Source organism: Gallus gallus, chromosome 1, assembly GCF_016699485.2.
Source record: "Gallus gallus isolate bGalGal1 chromosome 1, bGalGal1.mat.broiler.GRCg7b, whole genome shotgun sequence".
Taxonomy (NCBI): domain Eukaryota; kingdom Metazoa; phylum Chordata; class Aves; order Galliformes; family Phasianidae; genus Gallus; species Gallus gallus.
Window position 1 is genome coordinate 137,245,285 of NC_052532.1, and position 21,139 is coordinate 137,266,423.

Sequence of the window (21,139 nt, forward strand, 5' to 3'; positions counted from 1 at the left end):
CAATGATACCTACAGTAGCTACTTTATGTAGTTAAAAAATTGTGTAAAAAACACTGGTAAACCTAAGTTTCTACTTTACTGCTTTTCTGAAAGGGTGGTCAGGCACTGGAATGGGCTGCCCAGGGAGGTGGTGGAGTCACCGAGCCTGGTGGTGTTCAAAGAGCGTTTGGATGTTGTGTTGAGGGACATGGTTTAGTGAGAACCATTGGTGAAGGGCAAATGGTTGGACTGGATGATCCTGTGGGTCTTTTCCAACCTTAGCGATTCTATGATTCTATGATTCTAATAATGCAATTACTGATATTATTAAAGGCTGTAATTTTAGTTATTGCTTGATACAGCTAGATACTTAATTGCTTATTATAGCTGATTACTTACATTGATTTCATTACCTCAATTATAAGGTTTGTAATGTGAGCTGATTGCTGTCTTGATTAAAATTATGTTGCATCACATGAGTTATTAACTTTTCCACAAGAATACAAGAACTGTTTATCTTGTTTGTGGTAATGTAGTTCAAATATATGGAACAACTCTTCTCCTCTTTGCCTTAAGGTTTGTAGAATACATACGAAATATATGAATCTTTGAGAATACTACTGCGGGTCATCTTGCAAAATACTAACCTGAACATCTGAAATACTGAATGACTTGCTGACTGAAATGCAGGTTTTTCAAATTTACCATGCTCTTGTGGAAATCTTTACCCTAAAGAGAAGGAAAAGAGTCTGTATGAAATGCACTAGTTGAGCAGGATATATATTGAATATGTATATATTCAAATAAGATGCTTGAGGTTTTAACGTTGCAGTGGAAACACCGTTACTTTTAATTTTCAGGGTACGACACACCACTTATAGGGACCTCTAAATAACCCCACTATAATCTGAGTAATGCACTAACAAACTTGTATCTGAGTTTTTTATGCTGGGTATTGAGCAGAAAATACACAAAGTAGTTGTTTATGCCCAGCAATTTGTCATCAAACTCCCTCTCATTTCTGTAGAGGAGGTCACCCCGCCTGGCACTCATCACAGCACATGGAGGGGCTAGGTTGAAAAGGTCTATCCAAATGGAGGAGATTGCAAGATGAGGCCCTGAAATATGAGTGAGCTGAAAGACCATGAGAAAAGCCCCAGAAGAAATAGAAAGACAGAAGTTACAAAATCAAGATGACCTAAACAATTAGTGAAATGTTTCATGCATATCCTGATTTTCCCCACCTTCATATGCTTGAACTCATTTCAGAAGGGAAGAGGTTCCTGGAAGTATTCAAGTCCAGCCTGGATGGTGCTTTGAACAACCTGGTCTAGAGGGAGATGTCCCTGCCTATAGCACGGGGGCAGGAACTAGATGATTTTAAAGGTCTCTTCCAATCCAAACCATTCTATGCTTCTAGGTGTTTTCCTTTTTTCATTCTACTCATCTGTTCACAGGGCAAGTCAAAGCACTGATCTTCCTTTGACAAATGATGGAAAAAAATGCCAAGTATTATTGCTCCAGTCTGAGATCTGCAGGTGGTTACTACCTCTCCCCTACCTGTATCTTTGTAACAGCATCACATTTATTACCATAGGATAGAAACATCTGCTGACAGTCTGGAAACATTTCTGAGAATAGGAAACAATGAAAGGAATTCTCTTGTGCTGGCAGCCCAAGAGAGGGAATTAGATGGCACTTTTCAGAGCAGACTATGCCCCAGTCACCACCTTTCTTAGGACTGAATTGTAACTAACATGCTTTGTGTGCTTCATGTAAATTCCACCATGGCTTGTGCTCTGTAACGAAGGTTAAAGACAGAATTAGACTGTAAATCCCCCTAGATCCAATCTGTTAATTCTAAGTTGCTAAACAATTAGCCCCTGGAACCAATTCTTGGATGTCTATGAAAGACAGATAGCACTTTACAGATGCAGAAGACTACAATCTATGGAAACTAGAACAGCAGTGCCATTTCACATACAGACTAAATCCTACTCACATCCCCTCCATGGTTACAGTACAATTATTTGTGCAGAATGTGCACAATCTCCCTACATATCTCCAGACCAGATTTGCAATACTATCAGTGTAGTTTGCATCTAATTACACTGAAAACAATGCTAAAAGAAAATTACTTAATTTTTGAGGCCAAAGGAATTGGAAGTGCCAAATATGCTATTATCCCAGTGCACTGAAAATTATACTGCGGTGCATACTGACATTGTACTGACTGTGAGGCAGGATCATGTAATTAAATAGAAATGACACCTGGTCATTTGCTTCTATATACTCAAACGTGTGTCATTCCCTTAATATTTTCCCCAAATGGAAACTTCAAATTTTAAGTAAAAGAGTAGACTTTCTCCCTCAATATTGCAATTGTAGTAAGAGGCCCTTTACTGCACCTTCAGGTAATTAGTACCTCAAAGCTCAAATGATTCTGCTGTTACTGCAGCTTGAATGACTAAACTCATGAAATTACAGAGGGTTCTGAATGGGGGCTGTTAGATCTCAACAAGGGAAGTCAGTAGAGCAATGCCTGTGTCCCCTGGGGGCTGGACTAGTCCTTGCTTGCCTCAACTGTGAAGGCTTTGATCCTCTACTGTCAAGAAGAATAGCCAGGAGGCCTAGGACAGCTTTCTCCCTGTCCCTGTCCCAAAGGCTGAAAAAATGGAGTGCACATGGTCAATCTAGAGAGATGCTGCTAGGAAAGAAACCAAGAATTTCTCATTTTCTTTGCCACTGACAAGAGATTCACTCTTTGGCATCCAAACATAATGTGTGCTGCATAATGGTTCAAATATTTGTGTTTGGTTGACACAATACTAACCCTTTTCCCTCAGGACAACAAGTTACAGGGAAGAAAATGCAATTTTTAAGAATATTCAACTTAGCTAAATCTGGAAGGAACTTTAGGTAAAAAGCAAACGAAAAAGGAACTGTATAATCAGAAGGCTTTGCCCCTGCTAATATGAGAGGCTCTGCAAACTGGAGGGAGTTCTCCATAAAAGGGGCTGCAGTTATTTTTCTTACTGAAAAATATCTGGCAACCAAATTAAAGTAGCCTAACAGTTCCTTTGTAGTATCTATACATTCAGGCTGTACGCACAGTACTTAACTGGTCAAAAAATAGAAGAAAAGCAATATCAGACTACAGATTCTTTAGAAAAATACCCTGAAGCGTTCCCACACCCCCTTATACAGCATAAATTCCATTTCTTCTAGCCTATAAAATATTAGCTAGATGACAGTTTTGCTGACAAGCCCTTAGATGCAACCAAAGATTCATCATAGGGTTGTCATGTGTGTTACCCAATAGCTGAGGAATGGTGCTTTTAGTAGAGATAATATTTCGGTTATGGTCATGTTAAAGATTGTATTTCCTCCACAGATTTCAATTCCAGAAGACCTCCATTAGAAATTCTGACCAACTGTTTTCTGCATTTTCAATCTGCAAACCTGAAACAGCTTCCAGTAGGGAACGCACTCTGGCAATAAGATTTAACCTGACCATAAAAGCAGTTCACAGAGCCCTTCTTTTGAGACCCTGGTCTAGAATGACCCTCTGCATAACAAAGCTAAATAATTTCACTTCAAGCCTTCTGTGTTAAGTTCATAACTTCTGGATATGTTTCATGAGATTATGTAAAAAGTAACTTGAGATTTGAAGATGTCAGTGATGGAGAACCATCCATATCCTTGACAAAGACGATCCTATAGTTTACTGTCATCAAACCTGGGTCCACTTCACGGTTTCAATTTGTTTAGCATTGACTTCAACTCAGTGCACTTGTGCTTTTCTGCAAGACTAAAGAGCCCTCTGTTATCAGATAACCTTTGATTATGCCAAGACCAACTCCTTCCAGGCTAATAATGTTTGTTGTGAAGCAGAGAGAAACACAAGAGCTAGACTCAGTAATCTAGCAGTAGTCATACAGGCTATACGTATACTGCCAAATAAAATCCTGGGACTCATTTTCAGTCCTGAATCCAAATCGCCCCATCCACACTACTAACACTCATACAGCCCAGTGTTATCCCTTTAGTGGAGATTTGTATTCAGGAGAGCTTGCAGGGATGGTCAGAGAGGAAGCAGCAGCTAATCACCAGAGAGGGGTATGGTGCTTGAGTTTATTCCATAGCAACAGAGCAGACATGGACACCAATACCTTACAAAATATCCGCAATTATATGTAAATCAGTTTCCTCTTGCAAGTGGGCATTAGTGTTCACTAATTCACAAACTATGTTATCTCAGTTAGCTACATCTCCATAGTAGAGGACTTTTCATTCAGATTCTTTACTATGCTTATGCTTAATTCCTCCTTATACCTGCTGCTTTCCACTTTTCTAGTGGTTGTAGCCTAGAGCTAGAATGTCTTTTCTCTATTCTTTCCACCTCAACTGAAAGTATTCACAAGATAAGAAGGCACCTCCAAAACCCTTCTTTGACTAAGAAAAGAGTTTCTGAGCACTGATGTAACTGTGGTTGCTGTGGGGGAGATCTTTACCTGAAAAAGGTAAAAAGATTTGCTTGTCGAGAGCATGTCAGAGCAGATAGCAGTGCAGAGCTTCAGTGACCTAAAATGGCTGGAAGCACTTGACATAATGACATCTGTAGATATCTGTAAACTCATTCCAGGGGTCATCAAATTAGGCTGGAGGTCTATCTAGCATAGATGTGGATCTGGATTGTGATGTGCAAAGAAGAGTATTCATCCTTTGGCTTAAAGTATATTCAATCACATTTTGATGCGTGAACATAAATAACCATCACACAAGTGTGGTCATGGAATCTTGCAGTACAAAAGAAAAATCTTGGAAGAATGATTTAGTCTGGATGCAAGGGTCTTCCTTTGCTCCAATCTTCAGATTAAGTCCATTAAAATAATAATAATTCCCTCATGTAATTAATTGGCAGTGTAGGAACATAGTCTGTGCTTCCCATCTCAGTGTCAGATGCAAGGTCTAATACTGGTAAATACTGTGTGATAGTTGGCTATTGACTTCAAAATGCACAGAATACAAACTTACGCACTTTTTATTGAAGAATTTTATCAACAAAACCCTTTTCACCTTGCTGGACCAACAACATAAATGTCATTACTGGACTAGTGCTTGTTTTCAGTCAGAAATGATTAGTGCTCACTGAACTAAAGAAAAAACAACAAAAAACGCCTTCATACTATATGCTACACAATGTTATTATATTAATGAGTCACACAGGATGGAAATGAAATTAGAAGTAATTAGCTGTGATTTGGCTTCATGTAGCAGTATAGAGAATGTAAAATGCATTTTGTATTCTTCTCCAGAGAAGCTAACTAATTTAAGAAATCAGTTATTCTTCGAGATGAAAATTCCACTACCAGTTTTCAAGGTAACAACTTTTTTTAGACATGAAATACAAATGTTTATTTTTTCTTTAAATGAAAGGCCAACAGACTTCTTCAGAACAATAGATGACTTTTAAAAGATCGGCAGAGGCTGGATTGAGATGTGAAAGGCTCTGGGGCATGAAGGTAAACTGTTTTACAAACCATGGCTTTATGAAGCCACACTGCAGTGAAATGCAGAACTTTTCAGTGAAGCTGCTGGGCACTCGTGTTGCAGTTCTTGACCAAATTTCTGCAATCTGCACAAAATACTTTAAAGATGGAAAAAGGACAGACATTCTCGGCCATTGCCTGTACAACCACCAGATGGTGCCATCAATTCTTGAGAGCACATACGCAGCATCTGCCTGCTCTGTCCAAAGCCTTAGGAAGCAGCAAGAGATGAGCTGTTTGCTGAGTGGACACCCCTGCCCGGGCTTCTGGATTTGAAGCAGAAATCACCAGATCCATTGTAGAGCCTGTGTGCTAGGAGTGTGATATGTGTGATGCAGTGGCTTGGCAATATACAGCCAAGCCACTTGCTTGCACTATACTTGCTGCAACTATACTTGCTGCAACTGAAGGGAGCAGCCAGGCTATCTAGTCTCACTGTCACTCACTGTCCTTCATGGCCATGGTGATTCATCCCAAAGGCGTAAAATCCCACACAACACTATTTTACACACATTTTCTGTGAGGGGAAAAAAAAAAAAAAGCAACATTCATCCCCCTTATCTAGGTATGTGGTGGCTGTAGTACAGAAGCCAGAGAGAGCGTGTTGGCCAGCAGCAATATGGATGTGTCCAGACCCCACAGCTGGAGCTCAGCAGTTCCAGGCAGCTCACACTGAGCCACAGATCTGCAGAGACAGCCAACAAATTCCAAGCAGAGGGATCAAAACTGCCCGAGTCCAAAAGGACAACCAATACACCAAGGAAAAAGTGCTGTATTTGGTATTTGTAGTATTTCAGCCAGAAGAGAGAGTTACAATGCAAAGTAATCCTGATCTGCATCCTTTGAACAAGTTGAAAGAAGTAAAATCCACACCCAGCTGAACACTCCTTTTTGCAGGGGCTGCAGTTGTATAATGTAGATTTTTCTTCACTAGATGGGGGATACCATATTGCTATTACTTAGAATGGCAGTTAATTCACATTAGCATCACTCAGATGAAAGACTCCATTTTCCCATCCTTAGGTCTCTAAGCTTCCTAGAAGGTAAGTTAACAGAATGCCACTCTTACTAAATAGCATTTTGAATTAACACCCATAAGGAGAAGACAAATCTCAAGTTTAATTTCGAAACCCTCAAATCTATATGTAGTTACCCAGCTGATATGTTTCAGCAGTCAGCTGATCTCAGCTGCACTTAAATCACTTTAAAATACATAACCCTAACAGAAGATCTTTAGCAGTCTCCTCTAGTTCAACTGCAGGTTCAGGGCTTAGTGCTATCGTGGTATGCTTCAATTTAACTAACCCCTAATAAGAGGAAAAAGCCAGATCAGCAAAAAACGAAAGGGAATAAACATGACAGTGAAGTGAAAAGCGTGACGCTTTGAAGAAGGAGAGGGGAATTCAAGGGACATTTTAGCACTGCCTGGTTTGATGCGCATTGTAGATTTCACGGCAGAAGAGCTACTCTGCCTTTCTACAGGACTCTCCTTTATACACCTGTTCCTCAAATATCTGCATGAGTTTTGGTAACTTCAGTGGAAAAGAATGATACCTATGATAATTGCAAAACTGGCACACAGACCAAGTAAAAAACAAAAAAATGCAAGAAAGGAACCCAGGACTGGAGTCTGCCTCTCTTTTTCTCTTCCAATTCCTGCACATTTGAAGTGTTGAGAATTGTAAAAATCTGCTGTTGTAAATCAAGAATTCATGCTAGCTTGGTTTCTAGTCAAGGTGGGAATTGGAACTTTTCCTTGAAATGAGTGATGTTGTGCCTGAGGCCTCTTCTGTATAAATGCAGTCACATCAAAATACTTCAGCCAGACAAGATTACTTATAATGTGTAAATACAATATATTATTTCCAAGCCACTGCATCACACATATCACACTTTTATCACACAGGCTCTACAACGGTTAACAGAATTCTATATCCTGCATTATGAAAAGCCTATGCATGTTATCTTATCCTCCATCACTTTGCTGCTGTAATCCAGGGAAGCCTGAAGCAAGAATAAAAAAGGCCACAGTTCTAAAACCAAAAACAAACAACAACAAACACTACCAAAACAAACAAACAACAACAACAAAAAAAACCCCTCAAACTTCTGTGTTTTCCATCAAAGTTCACCAAATCCCCACTGATCTGGACCAGTTTTCCCAACTTTTCACTTTCCAAAGCATTCTCAGTTTCGTGTTTGTGAAGACTTAAGAGAATTCTTGAATTGATTATAGTCTGTTTCTATAAAAATAGTCTCCTGGAATCACAGAACAACATACCAAGATGCTTTTCTCCTCGAGTTATTACTTGCTTTCCCTACAAGCAGCCCACTTCAGGCTTCACCTCTAACATGGTGTCTTATCATAGCGATTCCTCAAATTTCTGGTAATTAAGTAAGTTCCACGATGTTATTGACTGCCTAAAAGAACTGGCCTGAAGTGCATCTGATTATGGTGCCCGTTTGTCATAAGAAGCATATCATCTTTAGAAGAGTCACTATTCACTACACTTCCTCAGCATTCTTTCAAAGATGCGTCCCAACCCACCCAGATAAGAAATATGGAGGCTGATGTTAGAAGGCCTGTATGAGTATTGCTAAGTTATGACCTGAACCAATGGTTGAGCACCAGGTGAGAAGGAGTGGCTAACCCACGGAACTCAGGTAAACTACTGGAAGGGGTGACCCTGGGTCCACTCCTCCTCACCCTCATTTAAAGGTTAGCAGATGAGGGAGCAGCATCTCTGTTCACAGATTGTGCCCTTCACCAGCCTTTGGAAAGGGTGAGCCACTTTTTTTTCCTGTATTGCTTTCTAATAAAATCTTGACAAATATCTTTAGAGGTATGCTCCTATCCTACTAGAAGGCACTATCATCACCTTCCATTGCTGCACAAGGCCCCTGAAATAATGACTATTTCAGAGGAATACCTTGGAAGTACTTCTAAGATGCCTTAGCAATACAGTCATTGTTCAAGGGTTTCATTAGACCTTACAGTTCTCTTTGGCAGAGGAACCTAGCTCCAATAACAAGGGGACAGGACAGTGCATATGTGCAGCAGTTCCAAGTTGTCAGTTTATGCTGTCCCTTCATTGCACCACATAAGAATCAGACTCTTGAGGGAAAAACAAAATAAAATAAATCACACTATTGAAAATCACTTCCTATTTAAGCAGTTCATGCCTAACTATAAATTGCATTAAACCAGAATTTCAGCTAAGAGGATGTAGCAATTATTAACTATAGGATACATAAGGGTCATTATCAAAGACTGAAGCTTTATTAAACAGAAAATTTGTCTCAGTTCAGACTTAAAGCCAAAAATGGTAATGAAATGCAAGTTTGAGCATCCAAGCATGTTTTCTCCTTTCTGTTGGTGACAGAAATTTAGAAATCTAATGCACCTTTAAACACAGCTGAACCTGAAGCTAAAATCCTTGACTACATTCTGTCAGTGTAAAATCCCACATAAGAGCTGGAATAAACCCAAGCAACAGTTCAGGCTGGCTACGTAGCAGTTTAGCAAAATAACCCCTGAGGTGTTTGCGGACAAGTTGGATGTATGTTGGCAAGGAAGACCTCACAGCATTTATGGCCAACTGTGTGGTAGACTGCATTAGCAAAAACATCACTGGTAGGCTGGAGGAAGTGGTTAATTACTTTTGGAGAGATGCTCATAAGGCCACATCCAAGTATGGTGTCCAATTCTATTCCCTGCCCAATTTAAAGAAAACACATGCGCAAATTGCAGTTAAGACCAATGGAGGGCCACTAGATGATGAGAGGGCTGCAGGACAAGATGTATCAAAACAGGATGAAGACATGTCTTAGGAGAAAACACTTGATATGAAGCTGGGAGGAATGGTTAACACACCAGAAGGCTGTGCTGCCATTCAGCAAGACCTGGACAGGCTGAAGACTTGGTCAGAGAGGAACCAGATGAGGTTTAACAAAAGCAAATGTAGAGTCTTGCACCTTGGGAGGAATAACCGCATGCAGCAGTACAGGTGACCTGCTGGAGAGGAGCTCTGCAGAGAGGGACCTGGGTGTCCTGGTGGGCAACAGGTTGGCCATGAGCCAGGTGTGCCCTGGTGGCCAGGAAGACCAATGGCATCCTGGGGTGCATCTAAAAAAGCATAGCCAGCAGGTCAAGGGAGGTGATCCTTCCCCTCTACTCTGCCCGGATGAGGCCTCACCTGGAGTACTGTGTCCAGTTCTGGGCTCCCCGGTACAAAGAAGATACGGATCTCCTGGAAAGAGTCCAGTGGAGGGCCACAAAGATGATAAAGGGCCTGGAGCACCTCTCTTATGAGGAAAGGCTGAGCGACCTGGGTCTGTTCAGCCTTGAGAAAAGAAGACTCAGAGGGGATCTGATTAATATCTATAAATATCTGAGGTGTGGGAGGCAAAGGGAAGAGGCCAGGCTCTTTTCAGTGGTGCTTGAAGATAGGACAAGGGGAAATGGCCACAAAGTAAAGCATAGGAAGTTCCACACAGATGTGAGTAACAACTTCTTCGTGGTAAAGGGTAATGGGAGCACTGCAACAGGCTGCCCAGAGAGCTTGTGAAGTCTCCTTCTCTGGAGATGTTTAAGACCCACCTGGATGCCTAGCTGTGCAGCCCGCTATAAGGAGCCTGCTTTGGCAGGGGGTTTGAACTAGATGATCTCTAGAGGTCCCTTCCAGCCCCTACAGTTCTGTGATTCTGAGAGGAAGAAAAACCTTAGGCAAGTATTTGTTGCTATACTGAACTGCCTGAAAAACTGTTATTCAGAAGATCAAAGTGTCGAGAGAAAAGATAACGACAACAGTCCCAAGTTGCAACTTCACTGGTGTATACGTTTTTCTTAGTGGTGGTATCTTGAGGTCTTCATCTCTGCTGCTGTTTTTTAGTGAATCTCCCTGAATACATACATACATGACGTGGTCTACAAACTCCATTGAGCAAGATCAAAAAGCAGCTTTTAATAGGCAAGCAGAGAGGACTTATCCTCCCCAAGTTCTCAGTTTCTCCTAGGCCTTTCAGGCACATAAGAGTTTCTTTTTATCTCATGCTTCAGGAAAAATAAGACTTGTGTCAGTATTGATATTCCTTGATTTCCAGCTGTGTGTGTAAAAAAAAATGATAAAAAGCATCTGTATCTACAACTTGTTTGCCCATGGCTTTGCTACCCTTCCTCTACCAGACCTCCTCAGGAAGCTCTTGGAGGCAATTTCCTCACTTCTTAACTGAATTTCTTTCTGTTGGCTATTTTAGTATCTGCCTGAGGGGATAACAGCAAAGTTAAGGATCATGTAGCAGTTGTCAAGGCTTGCAGTCACTGTAGGAGGGCAGTGGATACAACAGAGAACGTGCATGTGAGGTGAGAGACAGGGTCCCCTGGTGACAAGAAGTTGCTGAGTCATCCATATTAGCTGTTGAACAACCATGTTATTCTCATCCACTGAATAACCAAATGTCTCAAGCAAACAGTAACAAAGATAATGGAGTCCTGCGATCACCGTATTTTTCTGAAATAACATCACTGTACATTAATTCTAACTTTGATTTTCTCCGTTTGCTTCTGGCTTTTTTTTTTTTTAAGGGTAAAAATGCAGCTGAAGGGTGAAATTATACAATAAATTGCATCTGCATTACTCTTTTTAAATTAGCTACTACTTTAAAAATAGAGCTACTTTCCCTTCCATTTTTTTAATGTTCTAAGTGCTGTGCTCCAGATCTTCCTATTAAGCAAAGTGTTTTCATCTGAGTCTTAAATAATTTAAATATCTCTTTTCTGAAATACATTCCTTTCCAGAAAGAATTTTTGTCGATTTTATGCCCTCTTGAAAAGAAAATAAATAAAACAGAAAAATCATTTTCTTATTCCATGCACACTGTTACAAGAGAAGCAAAGACATGCAACAGTAATAGTCTCCATTTGACAGCAGGCACACCCTGAGAAACATCCGTAATATCATTATTTGTCTTCTTAGCATCCCTCGTAACTCAAGTGAAGTTAAAAATAAAGTGATAAACAGCAGACATTTCTTATTCCAAATTGATGTGAAGGAGGATGCTGTACTTGTTGATGTCTGAAGCCAGCCTGGCTTCAGCTAGCACTTCTTCCCCCAGGAGAAAAGGCACTTGGAGCCCTGGTATCAGCACTCTAATACTGGAGACAGGAAAATGAACACTGCACATGTTCTCCACGTGAATACTTCTTGGTTTTAATGTAGGCCCAGGCACCTGCTCTGACATGCCAGCAGTTTGTCCTTTCCTCTCCTTTAATGGGGAACATTTTCTTCTCATTTTCCAGCAACTACACCAAAGGCAGTGGCCAAGGAAGCAATAGTACAAGACAGTTCTGAAAACTGCTGGTACCAGCCTATGGCAGAATGGACTTAATGAGTTGCTAGTGCTCTTCCTGAAGAAAGGGGCTGTGAAGCAGAGGGAAGGCAATGCAGTAACAATGACACAGTAGCCTGCATGACATACCCTCCCTTGATAAAGCCCCGTCTTTCCACAGATCAGATTGTGAGGGTATCTACATCAACATCCTTACAGATTTCTCCTGGTCTGTTAGGAAGCAATGCTATTTCTAGAATAGTTACATAACATTTGTGAAAGGAACTTAAGGCCAGAAGAGTGAAAACTGACTGAAAGAGTGCCTAGAAAACTGAAAAAGGCTGATGTTCACATCTGTTTGAGATTCACTGGCCTCCGACACAATAACTCACCACCACGAAGGTGAGAGCATGTGTAACCTCAGCAGCGTGTGGTTGTGGCTACATAATGGCATCACTGTGATAAGAGCTGACTGGCTGCAGTGTCAGCAAACTGGCAGCATATGGCAGGGAGATCACAGGGCTCGCCATACCACTCTGGCTCCCAGGCTGGTGGCAAGCAGGGCTGTTAACATGGCTTTTGCTTTGCTCTCAGTGTAGGTCGTGTGCTACCCTATACACCAGGCTGACTACCAATCAAGTTATGTTTATGTTAAGAATGGTGTGTACTTCTGAAAACCCTACTTAGTGGGCAGGGAAGATTAAGAACCTACCACACAAAATGTGATAGAAATACAAGTAAACCCAAACAAGTCACTAAAAATGGCAAAGTGATGCTGAATAGCAGCTAATCTTATCCTGTTAAGAGTCAGAGGTAACCTATAGCATTATGAGCCAACAGTGATAGAAGGAGAACCACCTGTCCCCTCAAGAAGCATGAGATTCAGAGGTTTTTTCCCCCCAAAATACCAAGTTTTTGAAGTTTCCCTTCCTGTACCATAAAAAATGAAAGATGACAGAAAATCGCTGTACTTACTATATGCCGTGCTGCAAACACTCCATCAACTATTGCACAACAGAATGCTGCTACCACTCCAAAGCTGATAAACACGATGGAGGCTACTAACTGAGAAGAGAAAAACAGAATGAGTCATGTTTTCAATATAATTATTTAAGTAGAACATTTTACCACTTTTTCTAGTATTTTAGATGATCTTTTTGCCTACTATAACTTCATATTTATGTGGTTGACTGCCAATCAGAGTAAAAATAAAAAGCAGAAATTCTTAATGCTGAGTTGACAAACCAAGTTTAAAACCTAAGAAAACTAGCCCAGCTGTTAGTCATTAGATTCAGAAAAGATTTCTTCTAAATCAACTTATTTAATACAACAGCAGCAGTATCTGCAAGGAGGATGGCAAAAAGCAATGTTCCTGTTCACATCAGTCTCTACAGTAGCAGTTATTCACATGCACTGATAAAGGCACTATAAGAAGTTCATACCTAGTGTGTGAACTTTAAGAAAGGTCTTCTTATTCCACATTGTGCACAATGCCACAGCAAAGCCAGAGCTGGCTTTGTTATGCAACTTGGTCTCCTAGAACTAGCACCTCTAGAAGGGCTGTGCCTCTCAGCCTATCCCTCATTTTCCGCATTGACACAGCCCAGCCCAGCCAGGCTTAGCCCTGTGCCACAACTATGGCACAAACACTGCACTGTCCTTATTAGACAGCCAACTTTGGTCATTAAGTATTATTAATCCTTTACCAACTGGCCCCTAGATGACTTAACACTTGACCTCTCCCTTACCAACAGCCAATAGATATGCAACTTGTTAGTGCCTCAACAGGTGTTCTCCCATTAAAACCTTCAGCCTCTCAAGTCTATAATTCATTGCAGGTCAATGCAAAGGGCTTGAAAGTACTTTAGCAGCTACAGGTGTCTTTAGCATGGCTCTAGCCTAAGTGTTAAGATCATGTACAAAACTCTTATCTGAATTACCTAAGTACTGTTTTTGCATGCCTAGACCCTGTAACATACCACAAAGCCCTGAAAAAAAAAAAAAAAAAAAAAAAAAAAAAAAGACTCTTTTGCATATCTTATGCCAAAAATACAGGATAAATTCAACAGTGTCAACAGGGGACATGCCACTGGTGATTTTCTCAGGAACATGCATATTGGGCGTATAAGAAATTACAACCATAGAAGCCCATAACATTAAGCATACAGGTCAAAGCAATATTAACATTCGGATGTAGGAGTTTTCAGTAAATCAGCATAAAAAAAACAACTTACTTGAAAGCAGAAGGCTAAAAAAATATCACAGCTTCTGAATGCTTTCTGATAAACTATTTTATTCTTTTGTTTGCTCAAGATCATAGTTTGTACTCTCGGGTGGTATGAAGTGATCACAGGTATCACTCTGTGATCTGAATCCTCAGCATGGGGAAGAAATGGGCAAGCAGAAGTGCCTGAGGCTGATAGCACTGGCTGATGTCGAGAACCTGCTGCACGTTGCCCAAAGCCAGCTCCATCCTGCAGTAGCAAGGCTGAAACCCTGAGAAACCACTGAATCACCTCTCAACCTCTACTATCCCTTGGCTCTTTAGCATGGCAGAACATGTCTTATATCTGGCCATCTAAAGACCTTGGGTGTGGCTCTCTCTGGCTTCTGGCAGAGAGCTATTACTACTGCAGACTCATGGGCTCTGAGGCAGGAACATACTACGGAACCTGACTGAAAAAGCAGCAGCATTTAAAGTCCAAATTAAGTCATTATTGCGTGATATTCCTATCTTGTTTTTCAAGTCATGGCAGTCAGTCAAATAATTAGTGGCCTTAGCCAGGTATTTCCACACTGCTTGAATTCACGATAAATGTACTGGAAATTGACCTCCAGGTGGCTTTTCATTTCACACATGAGTAACTAATTGATGATTTACCATCCCCAAACCAACGTCTTCTATTCATTGAGAAAGCCTAAATCACCTAGTAAGAGTAAGCTGACCTTTCAGTTTCACCACACTGCTATAACAGACCACACAGAAAGGTGCATGGTAAATTGTAGTATAGACAGTAGCTAAAGTTGACTTTGTGCTCCTTGATCATGGTGAGCATTTCTCCATCCATGGAGCTGTGTAGAAGTCAGAGGTTGTCAGCTAGGTTCTTCTTCATGCCTGCCAGCAACCACTTCAGTGAGTAGTCTCTGGAATTAAGAAACTCACTTATTGATGGAAGCAATATTTATTACAAAGCAGAAGTGGCAGAATGTGCCTCTAACTCAGCTGGGGTACTTCTGACTTCAATTGACTTCCATATGTTTCAGATAGGTAGATAAAAGAAGTACAATTACAACACAATTCCTTAAAATAAAATTACAGATTTATATTCTTCCTCAAGCCTTCTGTTGCTTACTGAGGATTCAAGGAACACTTAAAGAAATTATAAACTGAATTTCTTTTCAAAAACGCAGCTAAGACAGCCAAATGGAGAGCTGCTGTAAATTCAAAAGCTGATTTTCCTGAGTGGTGAGTGATTGCTGGAGCTGTGATTTTACCAAGCCTATCTGTGTCAAGAAAGAAAAGCAGCGCACTTCATAGAATCATCATAGAATCACAGAATGGCCTGGGTTGAAAAGGACCACAATGATCACGTAGTTTCAACCCCCCTGCTATGTGCAGGGTCACCAACCACCAGACCAGGCTGCCCAGAGCCACATCCAGCCTGGCCTTGAATGCCTCCAGGGATGGGGCATCCACAACCTCCTTGGGCAACCTGTTCCAGTGCATCACCACCCTCTGTGTGAAAAACTTCTTCCTAATATCCAACCTAAACCTCCCCCGTCTCAGTTTAAAACCATTCCCTCTTGTCCTATCACTGTCCACCCTCATAAATAGCCATTCCCCCTCCTGTTTATATGCTCCTTTCAAGTACTGGAAGGCTGCAATGAGGTTTCCCTGGAACCTTCTCTTCTCCAAACTAAACAAGCCCAGTTCCCTCAACCTTTCCTCATAGGAGAGGTGCTCCAGCCCTCTGATCATCTTAGTGGCCCTCCTCTGGAGCCACTCCAAGAGCTCCACGTCCTTCCTATACTGGGGGCGCCAGGCCTGGATGCAGTACTCCAGATGGAGCCTCACAAGAGCCGAGTAGAGGGGGACAATCACCTCCCTCTCCCTGCTGGCCACCCCTTTTTTGATGCAGCCCAGAACACAGTTGGCCTTCCGGGCTGCAAGCGCACACTGCTGGCTCATGTCCAGCTTCTCATCTACCAGGAAGCTTCACTTTTATACAGAGAATTTTGTTGATAGGGCAGCACTTAAAAAATAAATACTGATCCATCTCATCGTTACATCCATCCATTTTTAACAGCAATGTGCCTTGTCTGGAAAACTGTTCATTATTCATAACTATCTATTTTAGCAGTTATTCAAGAAACAGTTTAGATCTTGCTGTTATATTGCTGTGCAGTCAGGCTTCTCTACACCTGTCATTACTGGAGTGTGTTTGCTCTTGGTCCAGGCACATAATTTAATAATATGGTTACTTACAAGGGAAACATGAAATCAGTTACTAAGCAGTGAAAATTGTATTGTGTGGGTCTAACAATCCAAACCAAAGGCCAGATGCTTAGCAGAGGTGTTTCAGTAAAAGGGAGAACAAAATAACGCTTAGAATGAGGGACTTTTGTACATGCTATTAAACAAAGAACTGCTACCTTCAGTCACATCACAGAAATAGAAAAATACTCAAAAATGCGAAACTAGTGAAAAGTTGGACTGCTAAATTCTCACATGCCACCTTCTTTGAGAAGAGGTGTATGTATTTTATTGCAAAAAATGTACCTGCACTGGATAACCTCTTGACCTTCAGCAGACACACACCACGTTTGTTCACTGTCCTGTGCAAGTAAGCCTGGTGAAGAAACTGTGCCAGGGACAGCCGGTGGACATGGAATTGATGTAGCCACACTAGCTGCAGCCATGCACCCACTTGACTCAGACACGTACCCAAGCACTCTGTGTGCTGAATCAGACCTGGCTGACATGCTGTCACCTATGTGATACAATGAGACATGCAGCAGACACAGAAAATGATGTCAACCCTCAGAATAACCTAGGGGCTAGAACTTCACCAGGTGTTTTCAATATTCCTGTGAGTTTTCTATGAGTTTCACTAGGTCCCAGGTCATAGCTCTGCAGATACCTGGTTTCTTCATGGCTCTGCTAGCCCTTACCTGCTTTCAGACAAAAGGCGTGACTGTTCAAATAATGTAAATCACTTCTACCACCAGATGCCTTCTGAAGTGCCTCATCCTCTCAATTTAGACTAAGTAGATCTGAAACTTTAGAAAATATACTGGGTTTTGTTTTCTAAATCATTTTGGTAGCAAATATAAGTTACATTATATCTAACAGATTCCCTTTGTTCATCCTAAATAGTTTTTCCACTGCACAGCCTTCAATCTCTCCAAACATTCTGCTCTTCAGCAAGTCTCTCTGGGACTTTTTTCCAGACAGACAATTAGCCTCATCAATGTAAACTGAGAAGCACTGTTATCCAAAGCCTTTTTCTCTGAGAAGCGAGACCTTTCAAAAGGCTTTGTAAATGTTATGTTACATGCAGGTTCAAACAAACATATATGGAAAAGACAGGCACATGCCAGTTTGCTGTAGGCTGGCAGTACATTCCCAAAAATAAAGTTTACTTTGTGGAGCTTTTTACTGGTTTGATTTCCCCGTCTCCAACCTCAAAACTTAGTATAGGCTTAAATAAAATCGCTGTACTTTTTTCCATATGCTGAAGATGAAGCTGTAAGAACAAACATTTACAAAAACTGTGTCACAGATGCAAAACAGACAATGACTTTTCACGTGTGGCACAACCTCAACCAGGACTGCATCTGTTAGGGCACCTTAATAGGGCTGTAGATTAATAGCCTGTGAAGCTAAAATGAGAAAACCCATTGTACTGCATTTGCGATGCTGCTATCATCTAAATGCTGCCTGTGTTGTGACTGAGAGGCCATAAAAGTACTACCAATTGTGAATTAATTTTCTCTAATTTGGAAAATCCTCTTCTTTGTAGCTCACCCCCTCCCACAACTGTCACTTTTTTCCCTTGTCCTTAGGAAAGAAACTTTGCTTCTGTGATCAAAATTAAGCTCAGGCAAGGCTCCTACACTGGTTTTCACAACCGGGCCAATTAGGTTTCTCACTACAGGAGGTGATGTGCTTCACAAATTACAGCCTGCCAACCTATTCTTTCCAGAGGTTGATGCTTCAGTAATAGCACCGCTGTAATTCAGGCTCACCTGGAGGACTGTCACACCACAGGAGATAGGATTATCATGTTCATTATTCATTAATGCCACTTCCAGTCATAGTAATAGTTACCATGACACAAATTCCTAATGATGACAGACTTCTCTGACAGCCTAAATAACAGCTGAAGAACTATTTCCCAGACTGACGTGAAGATGAAGGAGGTGAGAAAAAGAACACAGTAAATGTCTGTGTCTTAAGAGCACCAGTGCTGTTACAGTTCTGGAAGACAAGGGCTAGAGGTCGGATCTCATCCACGAATGTAATTTACTTCCAAAGGTAAGACACCTAATAATGTAGCAAATGCCTAGAGCAGATACTTGTATTACCAGCAAGGTGAGGCAGACATCATTGAAAACCTTCAGACAGACAATGCACATGAAGCAGTCAAACATTTGGATCAAGTCTTGTGACTTAAGATCAAGTGGACGAGTTAGAAATCTATAGCCTTTCTCCATCATTGCTACTGAATTCATCAAGTCCAGTAATACATTGTTGATTACCACAGATCTTTGACTGAGATTTCCTTCTCTCACTGTTAATTTCATCTCAGACTACAGAACTGATCTTATGCAGCTGCTCACTGCCATCTGAAATGGTGTCTTACTCTTCCATCCCTAACTTGATCCCCTGCTTTCCAGCCCTCTTTCCTGTTGCCTATCTCAAATCACAGAATCATAGAATCATTGAACCATAGAATGGCCTGGGTTGAAAAGGACCACAATGATCACATAGTTTCAACTGCCCTGCCATGGGCAGGGTTGCCAACTACCAGACCAGGCTACTCAGAGACACATCCAGCCTGGCTTTGAATGCATCCAGGGATGGGGCATCCACAACCACTCTGGGCAACCTGTACCAGTGTTTCACCAAAGGCTTTACTGTGCCTGAAGACACAGTAAAGTGACTCTCTAGGTGGAAAGCTGTTCCCCAGAGTGAGTTAAATCAGGTTACTATAAGGGAAGAAGTGCAAATGAGAAGGTGGGACCAAGTGGCCAAGGCAGAACAGAAGAAAGCAGAAGTACTGACAGAAGCCATTAGGTTGTCTCACCTCCTTTATGTAATTTGCATTCCTGGGAATTATTGAAGGTAGCTTTTAACTGTAATAAATCAATGATAAAGGCCAGATTTATTGCGCTGTTTGTGATCAAGGAGACTTTTGTTTTCCTGCCTGAGAAGAAATTTGCTGTTTTCCAGTATTATGTCAGGGATAATTAGGAAAAATAGCAACATGAAAAGGCCAGTTGGTGGAACACAGGCAAGGGAAAGGTCCCATGAGAAATTTAAGCAAATTCACATGCACAAAAGGGCAGAATTAATTAGATAAACAAATGTTGGTATGGCACACAGAAACCACATTAGAGACATCAATTATGCCAAGGAGAAAAAAAGGCAACAAGATCAAAACCCACTTTCAAAATAAAGCCAGCACTTCCATTCAGAAAATCTCTCTTCTTTTCTTGCTCCACGTCCTGAAGGGTGGAATAGTAAAAGGCAGAATTCTTGACATCTTGTTCTACTCCTTCGATACAGTTCATTCGTGCCCTATGCAGGCACAGTTAAAGCATATTGCTTTTTCTTAATCTCCTCCAGTGGCCTTGTTGCTCAGCTTGTGCAGATAATTCATTACTCAAGTCCCAGTGGCAAAGGACTACAGGAGTGCCCAAGGTCAGGAAATGTGCAAGAGAGTGACTTAACACTCCCAGATCTCCACCAGCCCACAAGGGCCTGTGTAGTACAGCTGAGTAACAGAGAAGGAAGGAAGCACAGACATCTAAGACTGCTTATTCCAGCTCCTCCTATTACATGGAAAGATCCTGAGGACAGGGTAAGTTTATTTACTGGTAAGGTAAACAAACAAACTCCTTGAGTTATTGGGAACTTGTGACATTTGCTGTGACAGTTATGGGGATGGGAGAAATTAGCATCTGATCATATTGACAACATGCTCAGCATTGTATAATGGATGTGCTGGGTCCCACAGCAGGAGATGGCTTACACAGCCCAGCCACATGAAGCAACGTACTTCATGACCGTGTGTTCTGGCTGCCACACCAGCCCTCATCCCCCTGAGATCTGGGACACTCCATGCCGGGCACAGCAGAACAACCCAACACCACACAGTACCAGCACCTGGGCCCTAAGAGACAGGAGAGAGATATGCCATGCTGCGTAATGTGGAAATTGAGATGGCAACCAGTAGGCCATATGTTGTTCTCAGTACATGAGGCCTGAGGGAAGCATCCACACAGTGTTCTCCCCAAGGGTGTGTACACATCCTCCCCAGGTCCGTGCATAGTTATGAGCAGTTACCTGAGTCACAAGGCAATACTACTGCTGTTTTACGTCTGTTTCTACTATTGACACTGGATTCTCTGATGCAGATACTCATGGGTACCTCTGCACATGCTCAGTGACTTCCTCCTAGCAAATCTCCCTGCACACTTTGACTTATTGGGTGTTTAGCTGGCTTTGGTTCAGTTTCCTTCAGCCACATGCTTTCTAAACGAGTTTTTTATTATTATGCAACTTCTTTTTCCATCACTTTTGACTTAATAGTTGTCATCATCTAGCATACTGGCACCTCTGTTTGAGAAGCACCCATATATTATTACTTCTGCATCCCTCAGCACGTTCCTTGCTGTCTCCCTATCTCCACTAATCTTAAATTGTTGTTTTTATTTCAAAACTGTGGAGCCCTCTTTTATGGTATCTTCACCACTGCTTTGTCAAACAGGGATAAAATTTCATTGCCACAAGTGTATCAGCCGTTCCCGAGCAGCTCTCTTTGCTTGCCATTTCTCTTTAGGGTCTGAAAACCCATAGACCAAACCAACCCTTTAATACCACTGTTAAGCTTCCTCACAAGGCTTTCCCAGCCATCTGTGCACACAGTATCTCTCCCATTCTCCTATCTTCCCCCTCCCCCCCCCCCGGCCCAGCCAGCAGTTGCTGTGCTACCCTCACTGTTTTTGAGATGAGCACTTTAACTCTTTTGCAACTCCAGCCATCTAGAAAAGTG

The 21,139-nt window shown here is 41.5% G+C and overlaps 1 protein-coding gene across 12 annotated transcripts in view; it reads right to left on the reverse strand.

Annotated features, from left to right (window-relative positions):
• Positions 1–21,139, reverse strand: part of TMEM255B (transmembrane protein 255B) — a 63,155-nt gene that overhangs the window by 22,312 nt on the left and 19,704 nt on the right. For all 12 annotated transcript variants that reach the window (XR_006932634.1, XR_006932636.1, XR_006932635.1 and 9 more), the window contains one exon: positions 12,834–12,923. Coding sequence is in view for 8 of the 12 variants with exons in the window: in XM_046906617.1 (XP_046762573.1) it covers positions 12,834–12,923 (90 nt within the window). In the remaining 4 variants the exon portion in view is untranslated. The remainder of the gene's footprint in view (positions 1–12,833; positions 12,924–21,139) is intronic.